Source organism: Mus musculus, chromosome 10, assembly GCF_000001635.26.
Source record: "Mus musculus strain C57BL/6J chromosome 10, GRCm38.p6 C57BL/6J".
Classification (NCBI taxonomy): Eukaryota; Metazoa; Chordata; class Mammalia; order Rodentia; family Muridae; genus Mus; species Mus musculus.
In genome coordinates, this window is record NC_000076.6 from 58,323,082 (window position 1) to 58,349,648 (window position 26,567).

At 42.0% G+C, this 26,567-nt stretch overlaps 1 protein-coding gene and 1 non-coding gene across 4 annotated transcripts in view; one reads left to right on the forward strand and one right to left on the reverse strand.

The window, feature by feature from the left end:
• Nucleotides 1-260: 260 nt before the first annotated feature.
• The window catches only part of Lims1 (LIM and senescent cell antigen-like domains 1), a 101,350-nt gene continuing 75,043 nt past the window's right edge, over nt 261-26,567 (forward strand). For 2 of the 3 annotated variants that reach the window (NM_001359115.1, NM_026148.4), the window contains exon 1: nt 466-606. In NM_001359115.1, the coding sequence (NP_001346044.1) occupies nt 575-606 (32 nt within the window). In that variant the 5' untranslated portion in view covers nt 466-574. Of the gene's footprint in view, nt 607-26,567 lie in introns of all 3 variants that reach the window. The other variant, XM_030244824.1, reaches the window with a different exon arrangement.
• Gm23058 lies at nt 26,417-26,523 on the reverse strand. The gene has a single exon (XR_003949156.1). It is a non-coding gene; the product is annotated as a U6 spliceosomal RNA (small nuclear RNA).

Consider the following 26,567-nt stretch of genomic DNA (forward strand, 5'->3'; position numbering starts at 1 on the left):
TAAGCCTCTCTGCCTGCTTGGGGCTAGGAAAAGCGCCTACAGCCAAACTTGGAGAAAGCAGGCTTGGGGCCAAGCCGAAGAAGGGGCGGGACTATGTGGAGGAAGGAGGAGCTATGACAATTAAGGAGCGGGGCCAAGACCCAAAACGGCCCAATGCTGGAGGGTCTTCGCCGCGCTCCACCTCCCAGCCTCTGCCCCTTGACTTCGCTCCGCCCCGTTCCGGGTCCCTCCCCCCAACCCCCGGCCCGCCCAGTCTACGCAACACCCCAAGCGCACCGTCCTACCCACGCGAGGTTTAACCACGCCCTCTCAGAAAACTTCGCCCCGCCCTAGTCCGGCTTTGGCGGGCCTTAGCCACGCCCCCTCGCGAGCCTAGGCTGGCGCTCTTCGGGGCGTGGTCAACGCCGCCATTTGCGGGCCACTACCAGCTAGTGGCCGCGGGGCCGCCTCGTCCCGCCCCCTTCCTGCCTGGGACCGGCCCTCAAATCGACTGCTCGCCGCCGCAGCGAGGGAAGAGGGTGCGGCCGCCGCGGCGGGGACTGAGGCACAGACTGACCCGGCGTGGACCGCGGAGATGCTGGGCGTGGCGGCCGGAATGACCAACAGGTACGGGCGCGCGCGCGCTCTGCGACCCGCCGCTGCCCGAGCCTCCTCTGGGCCCGGCCCGGCGGGCGGGCAACCTTCGCCTCCGCGCGGCCTGCGGCTGGCGAGAGGCCCGGACACACACCGCCCAAGCCCGAGGCGGGAGAGGCCTTCATGGTCCTGCTGAGCTGTCCTGTGCGGCCTAGGGGTGTAAGGGCAGATGCTGTCCCAGAGTTTGGCTAATAGTACTTTACATTCTACCGACAAGAAGAATGGATCAGAGGGTCTCAGGGTCACGCAGTCCAATACATTTGTTATATTAGAAATGAAAACGGACGTGTAAAATGTTTATTCGTTGAATGATACGTGATCTATTAACATGCATAACAATTGAATGAAAATAGCATACCCTAAACAGAAAAGTTAAGACGAACAGCCTGATACATGTTTGTTTTACAGATCCTTTCCACGTCTGGCTTAATAGAAAAAGCAGCTGGGTTCCCCTTTTGCATTGTCTTTTGTGATGTGTTTTGAATGAACTATTTAAAAGAAATTCGATTTTAAGTAGATGAAGAGAAATATTCGAATGGCTTTTCCAAATACTTGTGGGTATTCTTTATGATTCTGCCAGAAGTTCAGAAGATGTTTCTTCAAAGACTAGTTTTAATATGAAACCCGAGCTCACAGTTATATGAAAATTCCTCAGACTGTCTTGTATTTGAATGGAACTGTTACTCATAATGGATTTTTATTGGCTTACCCTATTAAGGAAGATTCTGGATGCTAACACAGGGTATTAATGTCTCTAAGTGAGCTTCGTTAACATCACCACCGGTTTCATTCAGTTCTTAACTATTCAGGAAGCTGTCAGACTCGACAGGCTTCACACTCCAGCATTGCAATTTTCAGTGGAAATCGCGAAGCTTTTCTCATTATCAACAAAATATTGTCAGTTGTCCCCAAAATTTAGTTTCAAGGAAATGTTTGCTAAGTCACTGTTGGTTTTTTTTTTTTTTTTTTTTTGATGTTCCTTCAGAACAAATAGTATTTCAAGAAAAAATGCTTCTAACTCAGCCCAGTGTTTAACATAATAATGTGCTCAAGCTCTATTGCTTTGGGATGTAGCAGGGGCACTGTCCGCACACTTACCATTGGGTTCCAGGCACCTAGGAAGAGGATCAAGAGCTAAGAATTTGTACAACCACTGTACTCATCAGAAGCAATTATTGTATTGGCCATGGACATTGTCCACCTGGATAAAGGATGTGTGGAATATTGATTGCAGGGGTTACAGATGTGACCACCATGTGCGCCCCGCCCCCATTTTTATGCATTAAGTACATCCATATTGGTACACTACTGTTGCCCTCAGACATCTACAAAACTGAAGCTGTTGTACACAGTGAACAGTTCTCCATTCCTTGTTCCCCCAGCTCCTGGCAACTGCCATTTTTCTTGCTTGTTTTAACTTTTCAGTATCCCGGATAAGTGGAGTTACACAGTCTTCCTTTCCTGTGCCATAGTTTGCTGAGTGATAACATGGATGTACAGCAGTTTGTTGTACTCTTCACCTGAAAGACATTTGGGTGTTTGCCTTTTTTTTTTTTTTTTTTTTTTTTAAGAAATTAAAAATAAAGTTAGTGTGGGTGTTCATGTACAGGTTTTAGTGTGAACATGATCATGTTTTTCCTTTCTGTAAAATAAATGTCTAAATGTATAAACTTGCCAGACTGTGCAGTAATTTTACGTTTACCTTTTAAAGAAATGGATGGAATGTTTTCTCAGAGTGACTGTATTATTTATTTCATCAGACACTTAAAGGAGAAATTGACATTCTTATCCTGTATGTAAAGAATTCGGTAAAGCTATCGTGGCCTTCCCAGTATTTCTTTTTTTTTTTTCTTTTTAACGATATGTATGTTTGTGGGCATGAGCATGTAAGTGCAGGTACCTACAGAGGCCAGAGGATGCCCCTAAGTCTGGAGTTACAGGGGGTTTGTGAGGTGACTGAATTGGGAGCTAGGAATGGAACGAGGGTCTTCTGTAATATTCATGTTTTCACCCACCGAGCCATCTCTCTCTTCAGCCCCAAAATAGTTCTTGAATGAGAGCTGTAGTATGGACTTTTCATTCATAGGGAGTTTGTTTGGTTGAGTTTTTTGAGACAGGATTTTGACTTGATTATTAGGACTTAATGACAAAGAGCAACCCTGGGTCCTAAAGTTCCTGTAAGGCAGTGCCATCATGAACAGGGAAACTCTGATGGCACTTTCTAAATGTGCCATGTCCTATGTCTGCTTCTGAAGTAGGGAAATCGCCTTGTGGGATGTTTTGCTTTGTTTGTGTTTTTGTTTTAAGTCTGGGTCTCATAGTCTAGGCCAGCCTTGAACTTACTATTGTAGCCATAGTAACCAAGAACGTAAAGCAACCGAGGATCTAAAGTAAGTAAGCCAAGGGTGATTTTTTAATTTCTCATCCTCCTCTTGAATGCTAGAATAAAGGCATGTCTCACCCGTTTTTCATGGGTTTCTGCAGAGCTGGGGGTCAAGTCCATGGCTTTATGTATGTAAGGGAAGTACTCTATCCCCTGAGGTAATATCCCCAGCCCTGAAATACCTTAGTTCTTTAGCTGTTCTGTGCTCTACAGTGTGCTCTACAGTCTTGGAGAAAAAAAGTCCATCAGGATTGTGCCCTTACTTGCTTGTTTGTTTATTATGAGATTGCACTATATTGATTTTAGCATTTGCATTCTCTCTCTTTGTGTGAGCCAAGTGGCTCTTCTCCTTGGTAGTTCTTTATGATGCTAAGTGCGGGTTCTGGAAATGAGCTTTCTCTCCTTCCCTGGGAGGGCTCAGCCTCTCCTTCGGGTGGAGAAACTCAGCAACCTTAGAAAGCCATAATGGGAGAGCAGAGCCTAATTCTCCAAGTATATTTTCAGTAACACATTTGTTCTTGAGACGATCCTTTAAGTATGCCTCAGTTCAGACCATATCATTGAGTAGGGTTGCATTAAAATAGCAGGAAAAACGTGTCAAACCACTTGTTGATTTTACAGTTCTTACAACCGCTCTAAGCTATGGTTTCTTAATTCAGGAAGACCATTTACATTGCCTACAGAACCTTAATGTATTCCAGAGGACTCAGAGCTTAATGCCTTAAGCTATTTAAAGCAAGAATTATACAACCTGTTTTCTAATGCTAAACCTTCTCCAGTGGTGGGTGGTTGTGGTAGTTGTTGTTCTTAATTTTGTGCATAGTTGTTTTGCTTGCATGTATGTGTATGGACGCTGTGAGTGCAGTTCCCTCAGAGAGCTCTGGGTTCCCAGGAACTGGAGCTTCAGAAGTTGTGAGCTAGTGCTCCTGATGGATGAACCATCTTTCCAGCCTCCAGCAGTAGGAGTTTTATGTCCCCTCATCGTGATGTTATTTATTTCATTTGACAGCATCAGGTATTTCCACAGTGAAGCTTAGTGTGTGTGTGTGGGCACATACATGAGAGGACTATATATATTTTTCCTGCTTCTTTTTTCATGTTGAAGTACATTTTGGAGCTTTAATGAGTCTACCAACTCTTTAAAAAAAAATGTATACGGGTGTTTTGCCTGCATATAGGTCTGTGTATCACGTGCTTGCAGTGCAGAAGGTGTGGCAATGCAGTTGGTTGTAAACCACCTTGTGCTAGGACTCAAACCTGAGTCCTCTGGAAGAGCAGCCAGTGCTCTTGACCCCTGGGGTATCTCTCCAGCCTCAAGCAGACTTTTAATATGGGGACAGGAAGTTGTAGATAGAGTAAGCTTTGAGCAATGAACTCTAAATAATGTTGGCATTGGTAATTAGTGCTGGCCAGTTAGTAAAATGGAAGAGGCTAGGAAACTGTGATTGCTGTCACAATGTGGTGGACAGAAGGAGAGCCAGGATCCTAGGACACCTAGGAGTCTAGGGCCTTTCTAGGATATACAAAGATGAGTAAGATAAAATGACCTACAGAACAAAAACATTAGCCACATCTCAAAAGGGTTTAGGAAATCTAGGATGAGAGCAGGTTTTCTGTTTTTTTGTTTTGTTTGGTTTGGTTTGGTATTGCTTTTTTTTTTTAACTGATTTTTTTGAGTTAATTAAATTTTAAGTTTTTATTATTTATTTATTTATCTATTTATCTATTTATTTATTTATTTATTTATTTATTTATTTGGTTTTTCGAGACAGAGTTTCTCTGTGTAGCCCTGGCTGTCCTGGAACTCACTTTGTAGACCAGGCTGTCCTTGAACCCAAAAATCCGCCTGCCTCTGCCTCCCGAGTGCTGGGATTAAAGGTGTGCACCACCACTGCCCGGCAAGTTTTTATTTTTATTTTATGTGTATGGTGTGTGTGTATGTAAGTGTACCATTGCCGTGTATTGCCCTCAGAAGCCAGAAGAGAACGTTAGATTCCCTTGGAACTGCAGTTACATGTAGTTATGAACCTCCATGTGGGTGCTGGAAATTGAACACAGATCCTCTGGAAGAGCAGCCAGTGCTCTTAACCACTGAACTACCTCTCCAACCCCTGGGTTTTTTGTTTGTTTGTTTGTTTGTTTACTTGCTTGCTTGTTTTTGTATTTTAATGCAAATTGGTCCACTTGCACCTGATGAGATCTAAAATACAGGAGCTGTTGTCTTTGTTGCTGAGTTTGAATGTTTATCATTCATGTTGTTTGTAGATATTCTTAAAATACTGTTGGGGTCCTATTACTTCATTGTGTTTGAAATATTAGAAAATGTCTCTCTTTTTTTCTCTTCTTTTCTTCTTTCTTTCTCTCTTTCTTTCTCTTTCTTCCTTCCTTCCTTTCTTTCTTTCTTTCTTTCTTTCTTTCTTTCTTTCTTTCTTTTTGGTTTTTTTGAGACAGAGTTTCTCTGTGTAGCCCTGGCTGTCCTGGAACTCACTCTGTAGACCAGGCTGTCCTTAAACCCAGAAATCCGCCTGCCTCTGCCTCCCAAGTCCTGGGATTAAAGGCGTGCGCCACCACTATCCGGCATTTTTTTTTTTTTTTTTTTTTTTTTTTTTGAGACAAGAGTCTTATGCAGCCCAGGCTGAGGTCTCCACATAACAAAGGGGTTTGAGGGAAACCAAGTCCTTCAGAAACTTTCCAAAAGCTTTTTTCAGTGCAGCTTTACTAGATCTGGGCTTGCCTGTGTTGGATCCATAGGCTGTACTAGTGTAACAGAGTCCAGTTCAGCCACAGTCATCTGGGCGCTCGCTCGGCATGCTTTCTCACCAGTAACATGGAGGACTTCGTGTGGGCACTGGAGGGGAAAGTCCACTCACCACACTAGCAGATGTTTTCAGCACTGTGAGCTGTACAGTCTATAGTTAACTACTTGTTTGTTGTAGCCTAACAGCAAAACAGGAATTAAGAAATGAGATTGGGTGCAGTCCAATAAAATTTTAAAGTCTCAGGGAACCATGGAACTGTTTAAAGAAAGAGGTCTAACATTTCTGTTACTGTAACCCCAGATCAGGGAAGAAAAAGCCTATTAGTGGGCTAAAGACACTAATTAAGACACAGATTTTGATTATGTAGATTTTAAGAAATGACCCAAATATATACTTTGTACGAGAAATTCATCTTGTATATATAACAGTATAGGCAAATTGAAAGTAAAAAGATGGGGAAAAATACATTATGATAATAGCAATTAAAATAACTTGTGGGATACTTTATTAATACCAATCATTGAAGTGTCAGGTAAAATAGACCTCAGGACAAAGTAAACAACAGACACTGCAGTCAACACAAGTAGAAGATACCTTCTCGTTCTCAACATGGAATATGTATGTATGTATGTGTGTGTGTGTGTGTGTGTGTGTATATATATATATATATACAGATACATACATACATACATACACACACACATACACAGATACATACATACATACATACATACATACATACTCTGGCCTTCATCATGGTAATGGCCTCCCAGGAACAAATCCAGCATTCACATCCAGACTTCTGAAGGAATGACCAAAGATGTGACCAACATTTATAAACCAACCCCTTCAAGATTGCTGAGTATCAGTGATGTGACCTTGCAAAAGACTGTCCCAAGGTAACAATAGCTTTTCAGCCTGACCCCTGAAGAACCACCCTGATGTGTGACCAGCATTTGTGACTCAGCCCAGGAAAGATTGATAGGACTAGTTAGTATCTATGACCAGATCTCACAAAAGATTGCCTAGGGATGTGTTAGTATTTGAGCCCATAAAGGAAAGCCAAGAGAGTGGATGCTGGAACCAGCTTGCAGGTGAGACTACACTTAGACTTTATAACTGTATCCATGCAGCTCTCTCCCACTCACATATATTCCTTCTTTGCTTAATAACCTATATTAATTTGACAGGCCACCTATATCCCAGACTTTTATTCTGTTTTTAATTCTTCCTTTGTATCTTTTTTGTATCTTTTTTTTTTTTTTACAAGCTAAAGCAGAGACCATGGAGTAACACTGCTTACTGACTTGTTCCTCTTGTCTTGCTCAGCTAGCTTTCTTATATATTCTAGGACAGCCTGCCCAGAGATTGCATTACCCCCACTAGGCCAGGCCCTTCTATACCAATCACAGGCATGCCTGCAGGTCATCTGATGGTAGCATTTTCTCAACTCTCTTCAGATGACTACCTTGTGTCAAGTTGACAAAAACAATCGACACAGTATGTGCGGACATGTGGTGCTGGTGTGGAAGGGAGAGGCTGATTTGTAGGAGTCAGCTCTCTCCTTCACTTTATGCATCCCGGGGAATCAAACTCAGTTCACCAGGCTTGGATGCAAGCTCCTGTAAGCACTGACCCATCTTGCCACCAAGGCCACCATCACTGCCCCTCTTCCTCTTCTCCCCTTCCTTTTATGCTTTTTTGCTTTCCTTTTGATAGGTTTTCCAAAGAGCATAGTCTGAGTGGGTTTATGGAGTCTCCATAGTTCAGCCTCCTGATACATGAGACTTTTATCTGCTAGCATATTTTTTAACTTTCTCTCCTTATTTTATTTTATGATAAAGTCTCATGTATCCCACATTGGCCTCAGATTTGCTGTGTGGCTGAGGAGGACCTTGAACTCCTGCCTCTACCTCCCAAGGTCTCTCAGGTCATAGGAGTGCACTGTCATACTTGACTTGTACAGTACTAGGGATTGAAACCAGGGCCCTGAATGCTATGTGAGCACTGTGCCAACTAGGGTGTGTCTCCAGCTACCACACTCTTTCCATTCTATCTTTGCCTTCCTTATGCCCTCCTGTCCCTCCTGTTCCCCACTCCTCTTTACTCTTTGCTCTACTTTGTTTCTACCAACTCACTGCTAATCATGGGCCTTACTTTCTTTCCTTTTTCCTCCACTCGAATTTGTAGTAGTAGATTGTTGCATACTATACTATTGTTTCTTTACTTCCTAAAAGGAGTGTGTTTACTGGGTGATTTTTTTTTTTTTTGATTGTTACTTTATTTTCATAGTGGGACTATCCTTTAACAATGATTGAGTTCAATAACAATTTTCTGTTCTTGGGGAATGTTGAGAATTGAGCTTGGTTGCCCCAACACTGTTGTAAGAGAGAAACATTATATCTGAACTTTACTATATAGCTTAGTCCTTCTTAAATATTATAAACACTTTTGTTGGGAGGGGAAGATTATTTAAGGAAAAAAATTCAGCAGCCTAACCCCATATATACAAATCTCACATAAAAGCAAAACAAAAACCATGAGAAGCCTAAAATCCAAGGCAGCATGACTCCTCCAAGATCTGCTAATCTTTTGCAATTCCCTGCAATGACAGTAAATTAGATGAAATCCCATTCAAAGACTTAGAAAGTGTGATAAGTATGTTTAAAGAGAAAGAAGATATTAATAACCCCCTGAATGAATTGCAAAAATAAAAGACAGCTTTATAAATGTGGGGCAGGGGCAATACAGAAAATGAGATTGGACCTCAGTAAAGGGATATAAGTACTGAAAACAAAAAGTAAAAAAAGCAAAACAAAAATACTGGAAGTCGTATTTACTAAGTTGAATAAAAACTTTGTGGATGCCTCAAGAATAGAATGGATCAGAGGGATGACAGAATATATTGGCTTGGAGATAAGGTGGAATTGGAATATTCAGTTGTGGCCATAGAAGGAGAATTTCCTGCTAAAGATTTAGGGAAACATTTTACTTACAGGAATATGGGTAAAGAGTTACTTACAGGAGCAGAAATGACTCATAACCACCACCCTACCATGGTTAGAAACATGAGCACAGAGCTAGAAACCTAGAGCACATTGCACAGCCTGCAGGCAGCTCCACAGGGTGGAGAGTGTCCCTTCCAAATGATTCAGGGAGCCTAAAGCTCTTCTAGGCAGCTTGTCTCTGCTTTCTTTAGGCAGTTGGTTTGCTGTCAGAGTCTTTAGGGAAACATTTTCAGTAAGATCATAGCAGGCAGTTCCACAAATCTATGAAAATAAATGTGCATATAGGTACAAGATACATTGATTGCTAGCACCAAACAGACAGATGCAAAAAAGAACCTCCTCCCAATGTTATGTTATAGTTAAAACACTACATATCCAGAACAATAAAGTTCGTTAGAAGCTAGAAGAGAGAAATATAACAGAAACTATAGGAGGACTTGAAATGATATATTTCAAGACAGCAGCTGCCAATTCAATCTACTATATTGCATAAACTATTTGTCAGTATGGAAGGAGAAAAAAATTCACAATAAAAGCATTCTAAAGGAATTAAACTCTATAGAAGATACTTGTAGAATTCTTCAGACTAAAGAGAAGGACAAACACTGAAAAGAATTAACAGTAATTAAGCCAACAGGACAGCAAGTAGTATTAAGTCGACAGAATAGCAGGAATTAATGCACGTCTTTCAATAGTAACCGAATATTGATAGTCTCAGTTACCTAATCAAAAAACACGTAATACCATATTTCTTTTAAAGCATTATCTGTCTATTTCCATTTGTCAGAAAAGTCCATCTTCCAAAATGATACAGGCCAGTACCATTGCCCCTTCTAGAATTTAAAGGTAAGCCCCTATTGCTGGACAGACACCATGCACTCGGGACATAAGCCTCAAAGGATTTGAACTGAATCTGACTTGGAAGCCTCCTTCATGAGGACTAGCTTTCATAGGAATGGGGAGTGCTATACAAGCTGCCAAAGGAGAGAAGCAACCATCTACACCATAAGACATATCTTAAAATTTTATATCCCAATACGTTAGAAAACTCAAAAGTGGATGAATTTTACAGATGCATATCACCTAGCAAAATTAAAACAAAATGAGACAAAGTAATTCAAACAGCTCCAAAACAAGGAACAAAATCGAATCTGTAATAATAATAATAAAATGTTCCAACTACAAAATTCCAGGTCTAGATGGATTTATTACTGAATTCTACAAGACCTATAAACAGCAAACACTTTTCAAATTAGCCAATAAAACAAACAAGGAAGAAATGTTACCAGATTCTTTTTACAAAGCCAGTATTATTCTGTTACCAAAACCAGATAAAGACACAGCAAAAAAACAAAATTAGGCATTATTCTCTGATGAATATAAGTATCTGAAAATGTAATTCAAGAACATTAAAAAGGTCATTAGCCAAGGTGGGTGTAGTGATGCACACCTTTAGTCCCATCACTTGGGAGGCAGAGGCAGGCAGATCTCTGTGAGTTCAAAGCCAGCCTGGTCTACAGAGTGAGTTCCAGAACAGCCAGGGCTACACAGAGAAACCCTGTCTGGGGGTGGGAGTTGTTGTATAAATGAGAAGACCAGAGTTTGCATGACATAAAAAGGTGGACTGGCTCCACTTGTAGCCCTAGTGCTATGAGGTGGGGTGGAGATGGGGATCAGTGGGGCTTGTAAAATTGTGGCTGTATGACTTATATCTGTGTCATGAGTCATGTGATTTAGTCTTTGAAGTTGTACTGGTATACCAGAGTTTGTACCAGCCGTTGCGAAACGAGTAAGCAGAATCCTTACACTCCTTAACCCATACAGTCTGGGAAGCTAACTGACTAACATTCTAAAAGACATGCTTTCCTCCAGCCATCTCCAGTTAGCCTACTTGATAGAGAATCGACACCGCCACACAGTGAGGTCTGAGGTTATCTTGCCCCTCTGGTCGGGTGGTCAGTCCTGTGTCTGGTATGCATGGTGTTGGTGCTTCTCTTCTTCTGCCTCCTGCATTTTTCACATGTCTGTAGAGGGCTGGATTGCTTATAGTATTTTGCAGACAGATTCCTTTCTACAAGATGAAGTACAAATGTACTTTTATAGTGTAGAATATAAGAGCCTTATTTGTCTTCTGTTCTCTATCATGACTGAAATTTAGGGCTGGATAGATGGCTCAGAGGTTTAAGAACACTTACTCTTCCAGAGGACCTGAATTCAGATTCTCACACTCATACCGCAGCTCCCAGTCATCTGTAACTCCAGCCCCAGCACATTTGACACCATCTTCTGGCCTCCGTGAGCATCTGCATAACATGTACCTAAGTAGACAGGAACATACACATAAATACAAATAGATCAATTCTGAATTCATTCTAAAATAGAAAAAATGATGATGTTCATTAGGGATTGTTGTATAAAGTTAGATTTAATGTAGATCATGGTAAATGTAGATCACGGTAGCATTTTTTTTGTTTTTGTGTTTTGAGATAGTCTCATTCTGTAGCTCATGCTGGCATGGAACTCACTATGTGACCCCAGCTGGCCTAGAACTCTAAATGATCCTCCTGTCTCAGACTCCCCAGTGCTGATATTACAGATGAGATAGGCACAAATGGAGGCAGAGATACCAGGCTTCATCCTTATTTTTATCTGATGAGCTTAGGTAAGAAGTCAATTTCTTTTAGCAAAAGCAACTTCTAAGTGTCTATTATATCTCCAGCACAGACGAACTTGCTGGCTGGCTCCAAGGCACTGGGTACTTCCCTGGGTAGCTACTCTTTCTAAAAAACAGAAACAGAGTTTCATAAAAGTGATATGTGTTAAGCCTGTAATTAACTAATAGGGGACCTTTGGGAATTTGATTTATGCCTTCCCTCTAGCTCAGTTTCTTCTTTGTGTGTTTCAGAGCCTGTAAAGCTAACCTTCCTTAACCTTGGGCTTGAGTTGAATACCAGTTATCCTCGTGCAGAGTTTTAGAAAACAAAAATCAAATATTCATTCATTTCTTCAGTTTTCTCATTCAGAGACTTTTTAAGGACATGATGCCTAGACCATCAGAGTTGCAGGCCATTACCTGTAATGGAATATTGGAGGATTTTTTGGGAGGGTTGGTAGTGCTTAGAAGGCTATCAGCATAGTTCTTGTTTTGGAATGCAATATAGACTGGTCCAGTGAAGGGTATGGTCTTTCTTGGATTCTGAGATGGACTCATTCGTATGAGCAGTCTTGTTTGAGGAGTGTAGATAGTGGTTCATTGGTGAAGTCACAACGGTGGGGCAGGATAAAAAGCTAGGGAAGATTTTGAGGATGTGGGAAAAGAAAAGATCTCTGACTGGAGCCTTTTAGCAACTGAGAATTAAGAATTCTAGTGTAATAAAGTCAAGACAGGATCTTATGCTTTTAATTCCAGTACTCTGAAGGCAGAAGCCGTCTACTTGATCTACAATAGTGAGTTCCAGGCTGCCAGAGCTACATAGTAGACTAACTTTCAGAGAAAAAACGTTAGTACAATTAAAAATATTTGCTGTGAAGATTACCAACATCGGGATAATACCACTTTAAAAAGATCTTTTTGTTATTTATTTTATGTATATGGGTGTTTTGCCTGCATGTATATCTGTACTATGTGCATACCTGGCATCCAAGGAGGCCATAAGAAGAATCCTCTGGGACTAAAGTTAGAAAACGTTGTGGATACTAGGAATTGAACATGGGTCCTCTGAAAGAGCAGCCAATGGTCTCTCCAGCCCAAGATAATATTCCCTTTAAATAGAGGTATTTCATGCTAAAATAGCAATGAAACCTGGTTAAGGCCTAAGATTTTATGTTTCTCAAGTATAGCCTTACTCTCTATACACGCAGAGAATATAGAAAAACAACAACAACAACAACAAGTGTTAACTTCCCCTGTAACCTTTGCAACCTAGGTTTTACCCTATTAGCTATAATCTATGCACCTTGGGAACCACCTTCTGATTCACTTAGGCTCCTTAGCAGGGATTTAAGGTGTAAGGTCAGAATCCACCTAAAGCAGTGTGCATGGCTGCTGTCAAGACACTTGAGATGCCCACACCACTCTCTCGGCTTCCTTCCTTCCTTCCTTCCTTCCTTCCTTCCTTCCTTCCTTCCTTCCTAAGTTGCTTTAGACATGGTGTTTTATCACAGCAAAAGTAACTAAGACATGCTCTCTATTAGTCACTTAACTGAAATCCTGGGAGATTGAGGTTTGGGCTGTAAGGCTTCTGTTGTACTTTTTAAAGCTTAGTACTGTACACGTAGGTACACAAGTGCTTCTGTTGTCTCTAGCACTCCATTGTCTGCTGTCCCTTGTCCTGACTGTAAACAACAGAAGACAATTTTTCATAACATAAACTAAGAAAGGAACTTAGTAAAAAGCTGTAGGTTAGGACAAAAGAAAGACTAGGGCTCTTAGTTGTCTCACTTGAGTCAGCGCCAGCTGTGCTTCATGCTTCTTATTTGTCTTAAGATTCCCATATTGGGAGCAGAAAAGTCTGTCTAACCTTATTTGGACATGTATGTGCTCAGCCTTTGTCTCTGAAGTCAGGGCTTTCCCCCTCCTATTTATTAAACTTTCTTCCATTTGTTTATTTGTTTTCCAGTGTTAGAGATTGAACCTGGGGGCACTGTGCTTGGCAGGGAAGTAATTCACCACTAGGAAATATCCTCAACTCTCAGGGTTTCCATATTTGCTCTTACCTAAGGAGAAATAGGGAAATGGATTACAGAACGTAGTGACTGTCCACTACAAGGATTTTACCTAATTTGGGACTGATCCTTAAACAAGCAAGCTAGGGTCTTAGAGTGTCATTTAGTGGTAAGATGTGTGTTTAGCTTACACAAGGCCTTAGGTTCAATCCCAATCCCGAGCATATCACACACAGACACAGACACACACACACACACACACACACACACACACACACACAAACCTCATTAGTTGAAGAAGCTACTACTCACGAGGGTGTACCCCATCTATCATGCAGGATTTTTCAAGCGTTACTGTTATTGTGTATGTGCATGATGTGTTTCTGGATGTGTGTAGCATGGTTCATGTGCACAGGTCAGGGACAGCTTTGCAGAGCTGCTTCTCTCTATTTTTCCCCCCACTTTTAGTTAGATTCCAGGGATCAAACTCAGGTTGCCAGCTTTGTGCAGCAAATGCCTTTACCCACTAAGCCCGCTCACTGGACCTTAAGCAGGTTTTTAAGCGTGTTAGAAAAAAAGAAAAAACAAAAACAAAAAAACAAAGAAGATAGGCAATGTGGTGCTTTTCCGTAATCCTATCAGTGAAGAAACTGAAACAGGAGAATTATGAGTTGAAGGCCAACCTGGGCTCTCTAAAGAGTTCAAAGGTGGGGGCTGGTGAGATGGCTCAGTGAGTAAGAGCACTCGACTGCTCTTCCAAAGGTCCTGAGTTCAAATCCCACCAATCACATGGTGGCTCACAACCATCTGTAATGAGATCTGACTCCCTCTTCTGGAGTGTCTGAAGACATCTTTTAAAAAAAAAGAGTTTAAAGGCATCTTGGATTACATAAAGAGGCCATGTCTTGTGAATGGGACGCAGACAGACACAGTGGTGGGAAGATGAAAGAAGAGAATTTTTCAGCCAAATTGAGCTATAGTAGGATTTTCTGGGGGTTGTCCATGTGAGACTGAAAAAATATTGTCTGAAAGAAACAGAATAGTAAAGCTATTCAAGTTTATATGGTAAAGATTAGAAGAGACATCAGTGGCTAGGTAAGGTGGCATATAACTGCAGTTCAGGCACTTGGGGGACTCTAAACTGGAGGCTAGTTAGGCCATATAGTGAGTTCCCTGCTGAAAGAAGGGAGAGAAAGGAACAGACTGACAGACTCAGGGCAGGTCCTCATACTGCAGGATGCTACAAGCCACCTAACTATGGGGAGGTATCACATTAATGCAGTGCTGATCAAATTTACTCCATTGTAACTTAACTGTAAATAACAAAAAGGTATAGAGATAGGTTGAGGTAGGACGAGGATTTTTCATATGAGACCCCTGTGTCATGGTCATATCTAATAAACTAACGTAGATCTTGACAGGTATCAGCATCAGAAATCACTGCTGGGAATTGTAAGCTGTTAAGGAGAGACCCATAAAGAATTAGAATTTATGTGTGAGAGCCCATCCTCCTGTGAGAACATGCTGTACCTTCTGGAGACCGTCTCGTCCTAGAGCAATTTGTAAGGATCATTTTCTTGTCAGCCCCATTCAAGGCAGGCACATCCTTTTGGATCACAGAGTTATTCTCTTCTAGGACTATTCTGCTGTTTGAGTATTTTTAACATTTGGTTCTCTTCTCCCACCCCATCCCCAACCCCCACTTGGTTTTTTTGAGACTGGGTTTCCCTGTGTGGCCCTGGCTGTCCTGGAACTCACTCTATAGACTAGACTGGCCTCAAACTCAATCTGCGTGCCTCCGCCTCCCTAAATGCTGGGATTAAAGGTGGGTACTACCATACCCCACTCTCAGCTTGGTGTTCTTAAAGAATTGTTGCTGTTTGGTTGCTGCAAATGGCTTTTGCCACTGCTGTGTAGTTACAGAGCCAGCTAAGAACTGGCTCACACTTGGCAGGATCTAAAGAAGTCATGATAATGGAGCCTTTGTAAAAGCACTATCTGGGCTAAAATCTCTGAGGCAAGGCTCAGGATCATGGAATCTTAAGTGGAGGTTTTAGAAAGTGGCCCTGTTGTCTTCTGTTAGAAATGATGGTGGCAGGGATTGAAGGAACAATTTGGGGCTATTCTTGTAGTTTAGGAAGAATTGTTTATTGTGTAAACTATCCTGGTACATTTCATAAACTGCTAAGGAATATGAGATTTCAAGTGCAGAGTGGCTTCTGTAGATCTAAGCCAGCTTTCCCAGAGTCTCTGGGGACCTGCTCTTGTGTCCACACCACAGCTACTGCTGTGGATTCTGATACACGTCATCACATGAGGAGGAGCTGTGGGGCCTGAGTCTCAATTGAATGTGTACAATTTGTTAGAATTACAGCAATCTCTGGACTATAGGCAAACCTAAGATCACTCAGCCTCCAGTTAGAGAATCTTGAACACTGGCAAATATTTGGATATCTTTCATTAGATTTTTCTCCTGTGCCATGTTATTTAATCTCCACAGCTTTTGTAGAAAAAGCAAGCTATTTTTCTCTTCCTTTTTTTTTCGAAGAACCATTTGAAACCAGAAGACCCTTATCTCCTTACAAATTAGCCAGTGGCTGGTAAGGTGAAAAGGAGACCTGGATCCTAACACTTCAAATCTCATGTGTTTCTGTGGCATTAAACTGCCTCTGAGAAAACTGTTTAGTAATGAGGAGCAAAGTATTTAAGCTGGTTATTCTGGTGGGGCATAGTGGTTCACATCTTTAATCCCAGCACTTGTGAGGCAGAGGCAGACTCTCTGAGTTAGAGGCCAGCCTGGCTTAGAGTTCCAGGATAGCCAGAGCTACATATTGAGACCCTGTTTTGAAAATAAAATAAAAACCTTGTTATTCTGAAATGAAGCAAACTGCCAGATGTTTTACCAAGTTCTACCAATTAAGCTACTGGGGTGCAAAAGGTTGGAGAGGGTAGGGGGCTGGTGGCACTCTTGCTTAGTACCTTTCAAGGGTAGCCTTTCTCTGTGTGTCTGCGCTATTTGTAGAGACTTTCCTGCCACTAGAGATAAAGCACAGTGTTTTGCCTCTGTTGTTATCTGTTCTTCAGGTATTCTGTACCCTCTTTTGTAAGTCAGAGTCGCATTAGCCTATGGCTTGCTGACTGGACAGTGAACCCCAGGACTCTGCCTCCTGCAAGTATGTGCCACCATATTGGTTCTTTTTTATGTGGGTTTGGGGTGTCAGACTTAGGTTCTCATGTTTATACAATCAACACTTTACTGACTGAACCATTTTCCCATGTCTTCATTATTTTTCTTTTGCTGTGAAGAGATACCATAATAAAGGAAACTTCTTTAAAAAGCATTTAATTGGGGGCTTGTTTACAGTTTCAGAGGGTGAGTCCATTAAGAAGAATGGCAGTAGGCAGGCAGGCAGGCTGCTGGAGCATTAGCTAAGAGCTTATATCTGATCCACAAGCCGTAGGCAGAGAGAGAGAGACTAGGCCTGACATGGACTTTTGAAACCTCCAAGCCTACCCCCAATACTATACCTTCTCTAACAAGGCCACACCTACTAGTCCTTCCTAAACAGTTCACCACCTAGGAGCCAAAGAGTCTACCATATGAGCCTATGAGGGCCATTCACCTTCAAACCACCACATGAGAACTACAGAAGTTTGTTTTGATTTGTTGCTTAGTCTGAATTTATTTTAATTGTCCAAAATAGGCAATTACTTATATTCCATAAAGAATTTTAAAAATAATCTTTTTGAATTGTCTCATAATCAGTTTTAATAACTTCCCCAAATTATTGCTTTTATTTTATATTACAGCATTAGTTTTGAATTATGTTAGGAATTTTCATAAATATGAAACGAGCTTAATAAGGATTAACTTTTTAAAATGAGGCAGTGGTTACACACGCCTTTAATCCTAGCACTGGAGAGGCAGAGGCAGGCAGATCTCTGTGAGTTTAAGGACAGTATTGTCTATAGAGTGAGTTCCAAGGCAGCCAGAGCTACACCGAAAAACCCTGTCTCAGGGAAAAACACACACACACACACACACACACACACACACACACACACACACACACAATTAACTTTTATTTAACATTCTTTACGTTCAAAAATTTGTTTCTTCATGTTTTAAAACATGCCTTTACCTTCTATCTTCAGCTGACACTTGTATAAGATTAGGTAGACATATCCCTTGATTGTTATGGAATATGGGGTCTTTTTAATTGAAAATCATTTTTTTGTACACTATATTCTGATCACAGTTTACGCTCCCACAACTGTTCCCAGACCTTCCCCACCTCTTCACTTGCCCAACTCCACACCTTTCCCTCTCTTTAGAGGATAAATGAAAATAAATAAAGGAAAAACCACAAGAAACACATATAAAAATATATAAACAAAACCTAACCCCCCCACAAAATCAGAAACGACAACCTTCAACTAAAAGATCAGTAAACCAATTTTTCACTTATTAAATGTACTTCAAAGTCTTTTCATCAGTGCATATAAGTTACAATGTAAAAAAAGGCACAAAGTTTAAGTACACAGGTTGGTGATTATTTTTATGAATTGTGAACACATAGAGCAATGACTTTGCATATTATTGATGTTAAAATACAGCCAGTGTCATATGCTTAGAGCCTCTTGCTTCCAAGTTTGTTTTATTATTTCTATGTATGTGTATATATGGTGTAGGGAGTGTCGAGTATATGTAGGGAATACTTTATCCCTTGAGACAAGGCCTTTCTTGGGGCCTGTGGTTTGCTCATTTGTCTAGACTGACTAACCAGCAAGTCCTGGGGATCCACCTGTACCTCCCCACTGCTGGGATTATAAGCGTAGGCTGTCATGCTGACCTTTTTCTGTGGATGTCAGGGATCAGACTCAGGTCCACTGCTTGTACAGCTGGGTGTTCCTAAGTCATCTCCCCAGCTCCCTATTTACTTAGAAGTCTGAGACAGCCTGGCCTGGAACCTGCTAGTTATACCAGGCTGGCTTTGAACTTGATCCTTGCTGCTTCTAAATGCTGGAATTATGTGTATGGTGGTACATACCACTATATTTACTTTTAAAACTTTGTTAAACTACTGTGAATACTAATTTGAGTGATGTGAGTTTCTAATTTTGTTTGTTCCTTTGAGATGTATTCGTGGAGAACCAGTCTCTGCTAGGCATGAGTAAAGATATTGATATTACGTGTAACATTTACTACTTATAGTAACTTGTACTTGGGGCTAGGTTACTGAGGAATAAGGCAGATCCCTCTGGGAAACTACACAGGAAATAACATCTAGACTGAGCCCTCAGTGTGAGTAGAAATTATCCAAACAGGCCATTTAGGGAGGAAGAGCTGAAGGCAGGAGGCCAAGAGGAACAAGAAAGCAGGATGTGGAGATCAGCACAGCTGCTTTGGTGCTGCCCTGGAGCCTGAGAATCTGGGAGGGGGAGCCGTGGGGGTGCTGAAGCAGGGCAGAGGACAGTGTTACTGCTACTTAAGTTTCCTTGTGACAGATAACAGGACTCTATTGCAAACAACACTAAGGAAGAATTTTGTGGAAAATAGTGGGATGGTTCCCAGAATTGAAGAAAGAGCTGAATTCCAAAACTTTGAAGAAAGCAAACAACCAAGGCAACTCCTGGTCTTTCTGAAGTTCTTGTGGAATTTTTCTACAGGGCCTTAGTTAATTTGGTCTGGCTGCAGAGTCTTGTTTGCCACTTAGATATCCAGGGTTTGAGAAATAGTCTGAGTAAGTTAAATTAGATTCACTGACCAAAATGAGCAGTCATGTAACCAGAAGACGGCATCAGACTCTGTATCTGTGTTGACTAAGTTGCTGTTTGTTGTGTGATCAAGACAGCAAGATTTGTTACCTGACACATTTGAGGCCCAGCCTAGAAGTCAGTGTGTGGAGGCTTAGAAAGCCATAAGTAGGTGGGGTGATGGAGCTTCAGAAGCCAGGAAGCCTGTTTCATTAATCCAAACAAGAGATGATATGCCAACAGTAATGCCTTCTGTAGGGAGGGAAGAAAGCACATCGATTCTGAGACTCTTAAAAGGAATAATAGACTTCACTTTGGAGGTTAGTTAGAAACATTAAGGCACTGAACAGAGTCCCATGTTTCTGGCTTGGGCTAGAACTATTAAGTAAACAGTGCTGTCTTCCACAAAGAGCTCCTTTTTAATTTTTTTTTCCTTTTGGTTTTTCGAGACAGGGTTTCTCTGTGTAGCCCTGGCTGTCCTGGAACTCACTTTGTAGACCAGGCTGGCCTCGAACTCAGAAATCCGCCTGCCTCTGCCTCCCAAGTGCTGGGATTAAAGGTGTGCGCCACCATGTCCGGCTTAAGAGCTACTTTTTAAAAGAGTACTTTCGTTCAGTTTCAAAGTATTGAGTTAGAATACATTTAAGTTAAGAACATTTGGGTTAGAGTTGTTCTGCTATGAAGTATTGCTGGAAGTCAGAGAGCCCTCAGAGCCATTACCAATGGGCTCTTGTCAGGTCCCAAAGAAATTCAGGATAAAAGGCTAACTAAAGTGCCTATTAGCATAACGAAGTGTGCACTGGCCTCCGAGCTCACTTTGTACCTGTGGCTCCTCTCTGCTCTTCCGCACTCCCTCCCCCTACCCTAAACCTCTCTAGCTCAGGGGCTTTATTCCTCCAGTTTCAGATTCTTTAAAAACCTGCCATTTCAGCCGTGTGCTTTCTTGGGTCTCTTTTGGTCCCATCTCTTCTTCCTCTCGTGCTCTTCCCCGATCTCTCCCCTCTCATGGCCCAGTCTATTCTGCTGGTCATGTTCAATCTGCCACTTTCTGTCTTTGCTCTGGATTCTTCAAGTCAATCTAGGATTTAGCTCTGGAAGTACAAGAGGGAGGGGGTACTTAGGGCCAGGGCAAGCAGCAGAGATCCACCACACAGCAGAACTCATGCAAGAGATTTATTGGGGTGGAAAGTAAAAGACCATCTGGTGGAGGGGTTGAGGGTGGATGCAGATAGACAGAGAGAAAGAGACAGTGAGAGAACATGAGAGAGAAAAACTCAAGAAGAGTCAGAGCAAGTCTCTGCCCTTAAAGGAACTCCATGGGAAAACAAAGAACTTCTAAGTGTGGAAATTTTCCACCCATGATTGCAGGAAAGCCCCTGAAACTTCAGTGCTCCTTCAGAAAGAGAATTCTTCTCCGTAAGGCAACGGCCTCCTCACCTGTTTCCTGAGCTTATCTCCTCCATCAGTTATGTCTTCTGCTTTAGAACAAAACAAATTAGGAAGTAGGACCTTCAACACAGACTGGGGATGTCCTTGATTAAAAAGCTAAATTGTAGTTTGAATGTTTTGGCTATGACTAGTAATGAGAAGCTGTTATCTTGTTAAATGAGTTAATTCGGATCCTAACTAAGGGGTTCCTTTAGATATTTTGGTCAGTGCTTTTGCCATTAGGTAGCTTAATAGTCTTAAAAGTCCTCTGGTCTCAGTAGTGGTATTAGACATATGTTCGGGTCACAAAGAAAGAGACCACCACTCCAACTGAAGTGTCATACACTTTACAAGGCAAACTTTACTCTTGATCAAGAGAGTGTGTTGGGAACACCAAGATAGTAAGCAAAGGTTTCATTGGGTGGGAAGGATTTAAATAGTTTCCTAAAATTCTTACAAAGTAGGAGAGATAAAAATATTTTAGTTCTTTGTCTTAAACACAAGTTTTATAGTATTTGATAAAAAAAAAATTCACATTTGCTATTTATTACAGTGGTACCAGAACTGTTTCTTTAAGGAGAAGGCAGAAACTTTTGGGAGCAGTATTTGGACACCATAACCATTAAGTAGGCTAAGGCCAGAGGCACTGAATGTCATGCCTAGGGCTTTTGGAATGGTTAAAAATAAAAAGACAGGAAAGAAAAGGGAAGGGGAATAAAAGGAAGCCATATAATTACCTGAGCAAATTATCTGAGCGTAGACCCTAACAGTAATCATAAAGTACTCTTTTACAGTGTCAGGAAAACTTGCTTCTTCCAAAATACCATGGAATTATAGATCGACTGAATGAGCTCTGTTTGAAACTTTAAGTCTTTACGTTTGTGTGTGTGTGTGTGTGTGTGTGTGTGTGTGTGTGTGTGTGTGTGTTTTGGCATATATGTGCCACAGCATGGAATGGGGTCAGAGACAGTTTGGGACCTTTTATGGGTTTTAAGGATCAGACTCAGGTTGTCATGCTTGTAGGGCAAGTCTTTTACCTGGTGAGCCACCTCCCCCATCCCCCTCTCCTTGTATTTATGGATGATGCCCCTTCAAGAAAGCCCTTTATTATTTTTATACTGGTGATACAACCCAGGGCCTTGTGTATGCTAAGCACACACTTACCATTTGGCCATTATTTTATCCTTATTTTTTTTTCCTTTTTCTTGTTTAGAAAATCAAGTCCTTTAAGATAATGGTTAGGATATATTACTAAGTTTTTTATTTTGTTTTAAATTGAAGAGTAATGAACTTGTTATGGGAAGCCTGCTAGAGAAGACCACTCAGACACAGTCTATAGCCAATTGAAAAATCTTTATTCCAACTGGCTGAGGCTACACTTAGGTATTTGGGACCCAAGTGTAGTGCTGAACATTTAGAGTTGTGTTTTTAAAAGCAAAAATCTTGTTCTGGTATCTCACTCAGCAGTTGCAGCGTGGCAGGTAGTTTAGGGTGGGAGAAGTTTGCACAAGCAAGCAGTTTAACAGAAGCTAGATAAGCAATTAGCTGGGGTGGCAGGGGTTGGGGGGACGTTTGTTTACATAAGCAGACCAATTACCAGAAACTAAGGTAAGTTAGCTGGGCATCTTGACCTCAGGATCCTAAAATAGAGTTGGATAATTTTCCATAGGGCTTCTCATCAAAGGAGATCAAATCCTAATTAAACCTAAAATGGCCTCAGCAAGAATAACAAGATGAAGGAACCTCTGCACTGTCTTGCCCTGTCACAAATTAAATTAACATTTTCTCAGGTGATGTAGGGCAGGACGAGGAAAAGGGTGCACAAGATGCAGGGACAATTAAGATAAAGTTGTTGGGTTCTAAGGATGAGGATCAAAGAGAAGAGTACATCTAACGTAGGGATGAATGTCAGTGGTAGGTGTTTGTTTGCCTAGGAAGTGAAAGACTCTGCTGAGTTCAGGAGAAGCAAGGAAAGGAAGATTAGGTGAGTTACTGAATGTTGTATAGCAGCTGAGTTTTTCTTGGGTGACTTTAAAGCCATATAACTTCCCTCTCTGCTTTGTTTTCCTCTTCAAGGAAAAACAGCAACTTCAGCCTATCTAAGCTTTATTATATTTATTATATACACTAGGCATAGGTTGTAAGGGTCTTTGATTCACAGAAGAATGATAACCCGGGCTAAAATAGTATGTAAATGCAAAGAGTGTTTTATTTTGCATAAGTCCAGCATTCTGGGGTCTCCCACTACCAAGAGAGACCCCCCTGAAATGAACTTGCAGGCCCAGTTTGTAGCACATTAGGGGAATTCCAGGTAGGTGGTCCATTACAGAGGCATGGGGGCTGGCTGGAAACTCCTGACCCATTGTCCTTGTTTCAGGCCAAGTGGTGGGGCAGTTTCTGATTAGCTACCTGAAGCTTGGGTTTTTAGGCCTTATCTCCTAAACTGCCAATCGGAAGTCTGTCATCAGCCTAGCCTTCTCAAGGTGTAACAGAAACATGAGTAGGACTCTAGTTCTGCCCCCAAGGAAGTTAGAAAAGCATTACCAGAGCCAATCTAAACAGGCCTGGGCAGGAATGGGACAAGTTTTCTGAAATCCTGATATCCCAGCTATGTTGACATGAGATGTTAGCAAAAGGAAGATGAGAGATCTTTCAATGAGGACGGAAACAGGAGCTTTGAGATGAGGGCCTGTATACTTGTAGATGAGGTCTTAGGGAACAGGGTAGAGCCAGGTAATATTGTTAGCATTATTTCTGCTTTATCTTCAGTGGGTGAGCCATTGGAAGACTTAGCAGGATAATGACACCAGGTTGCTTAGAAAGAAATCATTTGTGGTTGAATCTGTTAGATTTAACCAAAGGGTCTAGAGGTGGGGGAATACATCTGTGAAGCTCTGGCAGCAGATAATGAAGGTTGGACCATGGCAGGAGTTAAGTGGGAGTGACAGGGACAAATCTGAGAGCTAGCAGCAGATGATATAATGACAAGAAGTCACGAGTCATTGTGGGAATTTCTAGCAGGGGTGATTGGTTAAGTAATGCTACCATGTTTGAGAGAAGACACACTAAAAGAAAGAATTGTATTTAAGATAATGAGAGGGTGAATGGCTTATTTTAAGCATCAGGACCTTGATTTATCTTTGAGAAGAATTGAATTATTTGCATTATGTGGTGGTGTAAGTGAAAATGGCTCCCCATAGGCTCTTGTATTTGAATACTTTGTCCCCAGTTGGTGTAAATGTTGGGGAAGGCCTAGGATGTGTGGCCTTATTGGAGGAGGTGTGTCACTGGGGTTGGATTTTGAGGTTTCAAAAAGTCCAAGCCATTCTGCCTTGTACTTATTGATCAGATATAAGCTCTCAGCTACTGTTCCGATGCCATGCCTGTGATAGATTTCTGAGGTAGCATAAAGAGACAGGAGGTTTAAAAAGACACGAGCCTATTCTTTGACAGTCAGGACTATATTTATTAGTGTACACAATGAGGGCCTGACTCTCCTGCCAGAAACTGGCGGGGGGGGGGGGGGGGAAGGGAGGGGCGGGGGGGGGGGAATGGCTGCAACTCTTATGGGGCAGGGTAAGGGGTGGAAGTGGTTGCAGCAAGTGACACATGTTTCTCTCCTTCCTGAAGTTGTTTGTCAAGGTGATACAGGCTACCAAATAGATGCTCCTTGCCAGGGTGACCAACTAAGGCCGGGCATGATTATCTGTAACCTTGTAGGAATGCCATTTAACAGATGAGGCACTCTGTCAGCCTGCCTGCTGCCTGCTGCTTTGCTCCCTGCCATGGTGATAATGGACTCACTCTCAGAACTGGAAGCCCCACATTCAATGCTTTTGGTTTGTTTTTTTTCTCTCTCTCTCTTTTTTTTTTTTTATTACGTATTTTCCTCAATTACTTTTCCAATGCTATCCCAAAAGCCTCCCACACCCTCCCCCCCACTCCCCTACCCACCCATTCCCATTTTTTGGCCCTGGCGTTCCCCTGTACTGAGGCATATAAAGTTTGCCTGTCCAGTGGGTCTCTCTTTCCAGTGATGACGGGTTTAGTGCAGAGTTCTATCAGACCTTCAGAGAAGATCTAATTCCAGTTCTGCACAAACTATTTCACAAAATAGAAGTAGAAGGTACTCTACCCAACTCATTTTATGAAGCCACAATTACTCTGATACCTAAACCACAGAAAGATCCAACAAAGATAGAGAACTTCAGACCAATTTCTCTTATGAATATCGATGCAAAAATACTCAATAAAATTCTCACTAACCAAATCCAAGAACACATTAAAGCAATCATCCATCCTGACCAAGTAGGTTTTATTCCAGGGATGCAGAGATGGTTTAATATACGAAAATCAATGCTTTTGTATACGTTGCCTTAATCATGGTCTTTTCACAGCAGTATAGACAAATGCCTACATAAAAGCGTTTCACAGAGCTATTTGAGTGTGAAATTAAATATGGTCTAACTAGTACTATTAATGTGAAAGTAGTTTGGTTTGGTTTGGTTTTGACATAGGTTTTCTCTATTATGTAGCTCCAGGTGTCCTGTAATTTGCTGTGTAGACCAGGCTGGCCTAAAAACTCACAGAGATCTGCCTGCCTCTGCCACCTGAGTGCTGGGGTTAAAGGTGTTCACCACAAGGACCTGCTTGGTGTGGAAGTACTTAGTCTAGGGAAATCGTTAATCATCAGAGAGAATGTGCCTGAGAGAGAGGCAGAGATGCAACGTTTGGATCTGGGCATATGTAAAGGCAGGCAAGAAAGAGAAGGTTAAAAAATGATGGTCTGGAAGCTAAGAGATTGGGGCTTCCCAGGAAAGCCTCATTTAAAAGTGTCAACTGGGGCCAGGCAGAGTGGTCCACACCTTTAATACAAATACTTGGGAGGCAGAAGCAGGAGGATCTCTGTAGAGTTTTAAGACCAGCCTGCTGTACATGCTGAGTTCCAGGCCAACCAGAACTACATAGTGAGACCTTGTCTCAAAGTTAAATATACTCCGGCATGGAGGTGTACACCTGCAGTGGATGGGAGACTGGAAAATCCCAAGTTTGAGGCCAGCCTGGGTTATATAGCAATAACCTGTATCAACACATACTTAAAAAGAAAAAGAAGCCAGTGTGGTGGCACACGCCTTTAATGCCAGCACCCGGGAGGCAGAGGCAGAGGCAGAGGCAGAGGCAGAGGCAGAGGCAGAGGCAGAGGCAGAGGCAGAGGCAGAGGCAGAGGCGCAGAGAGGCAGAGAGGCAGAGAGGCGCAGAGAGGCGCAGAGAGGGACAGAGAGGCGCAGAGAGGCAGAGAGAGGCAGAGAGAGGCAGAGAGAGGGAGGCAGAGAGGCAGAGAGGCAGAGAGGCAGAGAGAGAGGCAGAGAGAGAGGCAGAGAGGCATAGAGGCAGAGGCAGAGGCAGAGGCAGGTGAATATCTGAGTTCCAGGACAGCCAGGGCTACACAGAGAAACCCTGTCTCAACAAACAAACAAAACAACAAAAAAAAAGAAAAAAGAAAAAAAGAAATGAGGGGAGAGGAAGCAGAGGGGCAGGGGAAGAAGAAAGAGTGAGAAGGTGGGCCAGAGAGACTGACTGGCCTAGAGAAAGTCAAAGGTAAGATGAAGACCAAACGCAGTGTTGAGCGTGGCCCTCTTAATTGTTTTTGTTTTTATTTTTTGAGACAAGGTCATACTGTAGACCTCTTGCCTCATTTTCCCCAGTCCTGGGATTATAAGAATATGCTAACATGCCTAGAAAGACTTGGTTTTTAAGGTAAGACTGTTTTTTTTTTTTTTTTTTTAAATATGGGACACTTCATGAATTTACATGTCATCCTTGTGCAGGGGCCATGCTAATCTTCTCTGTATGATTCTAAGTTTAGTATATGGGCTACATGAGCGAGCACAAACTGTTCTTAATGAGAGATGGTTCTAGATTGTAGTGGGTTGA